Source organism: Triticum dicoccoides, chromosome 3A, assembly GCF_002162155.2.
Source record: "Triticum dicoccoides isolate Atlit2015 ecotype Zavitan chromosome 3A, WEW_v2.0, whole genome shotgun sequence".
Lineage (NCBI taxonomy): Eukaryota > Viridiplantae > Streptophyta > Magnoliopsida > Poales > Poaceae > Triticum > Triticum dicoccoides.
Genome location: NC_041384.1, coordinates 593,125,510 through 593,131,359, shown reverse-complemented (window position 1 = coordinate 593,131,359; position 5,850 = coordinate 593,125,510). Strand labels below are relative to the sequence as shown.

Below are 5,850 nucleotides of genomic sequence, written 5' to 3'. Positions count from 1 at the left end.
CCTCTTCGCCCAATGCCGCGACATCCGCACCATCTCCCTCGCCCACAACGAGCTCTCCGGCTACATCCCGCCCGCGGTCGCCTCCTGCTCCTCGCTCCTCTCCCTCAACCTCTCCTCCAACCGCCTCGCTGGCCCGATACCCGACGGTATCTGGTCGCTGCCCTCGCTCCGCTCTCTGGACCTCTCCGGGAATTCGCTGTCGGGGAGTGTTCCTGGCGGGTTCCCCCGGAGCAGCTCGCTGCGGGCGCTGGATTTGAGCCGTAACCTTTTCGCTGGGGAGATACCGGCCGATGTCGGAGAGGCGGCGCTTCTTAAATCGCTGGATCTCGGGCGTAACTTCTTCACCGGCGGCTTGCCGGATTCTCTCCGGAGGCTGACCGCGCTGCGGTTCCTTGGCGCCGGCAGCAATGCGCTCGCTGGCGAGGTGCCGGCGTGGATCGGGGAGATGTGGTCGCTGGAGCGGCTTGACCTGTCGGGCAATCGCTTCGCCGGCGTCATCCCCGACGACATCGCGAAATGTAAGAACCTGCTGGAGGCCGATCTCAGCCGGAACGCGCTGACCGGCGAGCTCCCATGGTGGGTGTTCGGCCTGCCACTGCAGCGCGTCTCGGTCGCCGGCAACAAGCTCGACGGGTGGGTCAAGGTCCCCGGAGATGCCGCGTTGGCGTTGCATGTGCTGGACCTGTCGAGCAACGCGTTCTCCGGCGGGATCCCGCCGCAGATTACTGCCTTCGCGGGGTTGCAGTTTCTGAACCTGTCCTCGAATTCCATATCGGGGCAGCTGCCTGCTGGCATTGGTGGGATGAGGCTGCTGGAGGTGCTCGACGTGAGCGCTAACACGCTGACCGGAAGCGTGCCACCGGAGATTGGCGGCGCCGTGGCGCTCCGGGTGCTGAGGATGGGGGACAATTCGCTCACCGGCCGCATACCGGCACAGATTGGGAGCTGCAATTCCCTCGTTGCACTGTAAGCGAATTTCTCCCCATTTTTTTGACGCACCAAATTTGACACTATTCAGATTGCTTGTTAGTGAAGTTGACTAGGTCTATTTGTTTTTTGTATTTCCCTGCATGCCTTGGTTGCTTTCAGTTTCCTAGGTTGCAGAGACGTTGTAGAAAATGACAGGACACCGATGTCTTAGTTTTCTGTTAGGAGTCCTAAACCGCAAATTGTGGGTCTCTGTCATGTTGTCCTGCTCGTATCCAGTGCCCAGTTCATTTTCTAGGACACGCGTAGAATTGAAGTCAAATGTGCATGTGTGGGAATCTGGGCATTTGTTTCAAACTTTGCAAACTGTAATCAAATAGAAAATCTAGCAAGCTGATCGAGCAAATATAAACTCAGTTAGTTGTGGCAAAGTGTGGCAAGGTGTGGCTAGAAACCAAACAGCCTGCAGATCGAGCAAACTAAACTTATTGTTACTTGATTCTGACTTAATGAGCACTGCTTAAAAAATGAAGCCTGCAGATCGAGCAAATATAAACTCAGTTATACTTGATTTGCTGAAGGTTAGGAGTCATTTTAATTGATACAGTATGCTTGTGAATGCAGGGATTTGTCGCACAACGACATCACGGGACCGATTCCAAGCACCCTGGGGAACCTCACCAGTCTTCAGGCTGTTGATCTCTCCCAGAACAGGCTGAATGGGACCCTGCCGGTGGAGCTTTCTAATCTGCCCAGCTTGCACATCTTTGACGTCTCCCACAACTTGCTATCAGGAAATCTCCCCAACAGCCGTTTCTTCGACAATATCCCCGACTACTTCCTATCAGACAATTCCGGCCTATGCAGCTCCAGGAAGAACAATTCCTGCGGTGTGGTCATGCCGAAGCCGATTGTACTCAACCCCAATTCCTCATCAAACCCCTTGTCGCAATCCACACCAAGCTCCCCTAGCAGCAAGCACCACAAGAAAATCATACTGAGCGTCTCCACGCTCATTGCCATTGCGGGCGGTGCTGCCATTGCCTTCGGAGTGATCACTGTGACTGTGCTCAACCGTCGTGTCCGTGCAGCCGCCTCCCACCCAAAGCCTGCTATTGCACTATCTGATGATTACCTTAGCCAATCCCCGGAGAATGATGCTAGCTCTGGGAAGCTTGTCATGTTTGGTAAAGGCAGCCCAGAGTTCAGCACTGGTGGGCATGCCTTGTTGAACAAGGACTGTGAGCTTGGGCGAGGAGGCTTTGGTGCCGTCTACAAGACGGTGCTCAGAGACGGACAGCCGGTGGCCATCAAGAAGCTCACCGTGTCTAGCTTGGTGAAGTCTAAGGATGACTTTGAGCGACAAGTGAAGGTGCTTAGCAAGATGCGGCACCACAACATTGTCACACTGAGAGGCTTTTACTGGACTTCGTCGCTGCAGCTGCTCATCTATGATTACCTCCCAGGAGGAAATCTGCACAAGCACCTCCATGAGTGCACGGACGAGAACACTCTTTCCTGGATGGAGAGGTTTGACATTATCATCGGTGTTGCCAGGGGACTGATGCACCTCCACCAGCATGGGGTCGTCCATTACAACCTCAAGTCAAGCAATGTGCTGCTGGACAGCAATGGCGAGCCCAGGGTCGGTGACTATGGTCTTGCAAGCCTGCTCCCGATGCTGGACCGGTATGTGCTGAGCAGTAAGATCCAGAGTGCACTCGGGTACATGGCGCCAGAATTCGCATGCAAGACGGTGAAGATCACCGAGAAGTGCGACGTCTATGGCTTCGGTGTGCTTGCACTGGAGATCTTGACGGGCAGGAGGCCCGTTGAGTACTTGGAAGATGACGTGGTCGTGCTATGTGATCTGGTGCGAAGCGCGCTGGAGGAAGGCAGGCTGGAGGACTGCATGGATCCGAGACTGTGCGGCGAGTTCCCGATGGAGGAGGCCATTCCGATCATCAAGCTGGGCCTCGTTTGCACCTCGCAGGTGCCGTCGAACCGGCCGGACATGGGCGAGGTGTTGAGTATACTCGAGGTGGTGAGGAGTCCGCAGGACAGTCCAGGGGATGAGATGGTCTGAGGTCTCTTTTGAACTTTGTTCCGCGTGTAACTGGGTTTTTGTTTCTCTACTAGATGCATATATGATGCCCGGTTGGGAAGAAGGGTGGGAGCGATGGAGTGGTGATGCATTGTGGAATGCATGTAGTTTGTAGTTTGGTTCTGAAATTTTAGGGGGTTGGCGATGCTGCTTGTTGCTTCTCTGCAATTCTTTGGTTCATTCCTTGGATGAAACTGTAGCTTATCTCTGCTGGTATGGGTATTGCCTCGGTGCCGCAGTGGTTGGCCGGCATCTCGGCTCCCCTGAAACGACTGATATCTGATTGCGTTCTTAGCTAGTTGTTCTGATAAATGTGACTTTTGATTTCTTACATATATTGCTCGACATCTTCTGCTTCACAATGTGGTCATTTTATTAGTTTTGTTACTGGTCTGATGCTGCCAAATCTTTTCACTGCCCCTCTGGTAAACCTATATTCACTAACAGCAAAATGTTCAGAGCAACGACTGTTCTGATTCCATCACTGTAATATCCATGATTACCCTTCTGATCCAGTCTAAGTCTATCAAAACTGTATGACTAACTATTTGCAGCCGTTGACCCGGAGGGAATGGGAACCCTAGGCCGCTCCAGACCAAAGGGGCTCGTTGGAGCAAGGATCCATGGATCACAGCTGGTGTCCGGGCCCAGTGCCCTGTGAAGCTTCCAAAAAAGGCGTCTCGGCAGTGACTGCTTCTGTGCTCCCACGCCACGCGCGCCAGTCGTCACCCCCACCCCCCACCGGAGGAATTGAATCGAGGGAGCCTTCAATGCAGCACCTACCATTTTGCTCCGCCGCGTGCAACAGTAGCACTGTGCCAGCAACCCAGCAGGCAGCATTCACTCACTCGCGCCTGCCTGCCCCGCCTCACCCGTCGACAGCAAGCGAACCAGGAGGGAGGCGTGGGCCGGGGGCGTGGCGTGGGCGAGGCCTGCCCACTCCAGCGGGAGCTGCAAATCTGTCGAAAATGATGCTGTTTTGCTTCTGCCGCATTCTTGGCACTTGGCACCCAACCATGCACCGTTTCTCGAATGGTCGCACGGTGCTGTCTGCTTTCGTCTCTCCCCCTCTCTCATCTCGGACGTTGGAGACACGGGTAGCTGCTCCATTCAAGCATTTCTTTTTAATCTGCATATAATTTTTTTCCGAAGTCAAACTTCATAAGGTTTGACCAACTATATATGAATAATATCAACATCATAATATAAAATTAATATCTTTAGATGCATCGTGAAATTAATTTTTGTACTATATAAATTATGTACTGTAAATGTTGCTATTTTTTAAGATAAATTAGGTCAAACTTTAGGTAGTTTGACTTCAAAAAAAATTTATACGCGGAGTAGAAAGAACCGGAGGGGGTACAATTGCAACATGAAACCATGGACCGGTCATCGCTTACTTAAAACAAACTAGCGGCATCACATGAGGATATTCAATTCGCGCACAGGCTCGTCTGCACCCAGTGGACAGTAAATTAAAAAAAGATTCAAAAAATTCTGAAATCTTTATGCTCATATGTGCGGTTATATTTGCGTTTTGTACTTTTGTATTTCTGCATTTTAGATACTTCTTTACTCGTGATCAAAGTAATGTAACTATCTATAATGAAAATATTTGATACAATGCCTATACCAAAGTTGACTGAATTTGCAATTTGGGTAAGTTGATTTTGTGGGAGGATGAATAGTTGGAGGAGGAAGAAAGCTGAACAAACAAGAAAGAAGAAAGAAGAATGATCGTTGAATTTTAATCTAACGGACCAAAAAATTAACTTACCCACAATAAATTTTCAGGTGACTTACATATAGCCAATCCCAACGTTTTATCAGTATGGCTTAACTAATGTTTGTGAATCAAGCCCATCTAACAGTCAAAATGAGCACGTACTTATTTCTTTTTCTGCTGGGCACATTGGTAACTTCAATGGGAAGGGCTTCGAAGGACCTAGTGTCGCATTAGAGAATGACTAATAGTATAGCCAGCTAATGGCTATATGAAACTGCCGTGTTATCTATAGTCACTTATATAGCAACTCATGCTATAATGGTCATTGATGGTGTTGGAAACACAATCAATGTAATCATGAAGATCAATCCATACATGCAACCAAAGAACAAGCAATAATTTAAGATATGAAATCTGAATTACAGATATAAGATGAAGTTCGGCGAGGTTCTGATGGCATGTACTATATGAGGTCTCGCCGCCGCCCGTGTCTATGGCAAAGAGTAGCAAACTCTAAAAATCAATCAAATTAAACCCAAACCCTAATTCAACGCCCGTAGCAAGTATTTGAGGTGGGACAAAGGAGGGTTTCCACTAGCCGGGGGTTCTGATGGCACGTACTACAGGAGGTCTCGCCGACGCCCGTGTCTATGGCAAAGAGTAGCAAACACTAAAAATCAATCAAACTAAACCCAAACCCTAATCCGACGCCCCTAGCAAGTATTTGAGGTGGGACAAAGGAAGGATTCCGCTAGCCGGGGGGGCATCTTGCATATTTCATCCATGTCCCTCACACATCATCATGGTAGCTTCAAAATCCTGAAATCATCACTTAAGCTCCGTCTTGTCTCCTTGTACTCCTGGTGCCATCTCCATGCTTGATCATACTTTAGTGTGTGTCCTGCTTGTCCACACTAGGTCCTTCACTCTTGAGTAATACAAATACATTCGACTTAGGCAACATCATGTTCTCATAAGCACTTGGAAGCATTCCCGAAAATTAAAGTACCTAGTATTTGAGTTGGCATGCACAAGCTCTACTCTTTCGCCTTTGTATCTCAGGAACTTGAGCTAGTGTAGCAGAGAGAGA

At 49.8% G+C, this 5,850-nt stretch overlaps 1 protein-coding gene across 1 annotated transcript; it reads left to right on the top strand.

Annotated features, from left to right (window-relative positions):
* Position 1: 1 nt before the first annotated feature.
* On the top strand, positions 2 to 3,211 carry LOC119272633 (probable LRR receptor-like serine/threonine-protein kinase IRK; the record flags this gene model as incomplete). The annotated part of the gene is made up of 2 exons (XM_037554082.1): positions 2 to 966; positions 1,552 to 3,211. Coding segments are annotated over 2 exons (2,427 nt in total), but the record flags the coding sequence as incomplete, so codon positions are not given.
* Between the last annotated feature and the right edge of the window lie 2,639 nt (positions 3,212 to 5,850).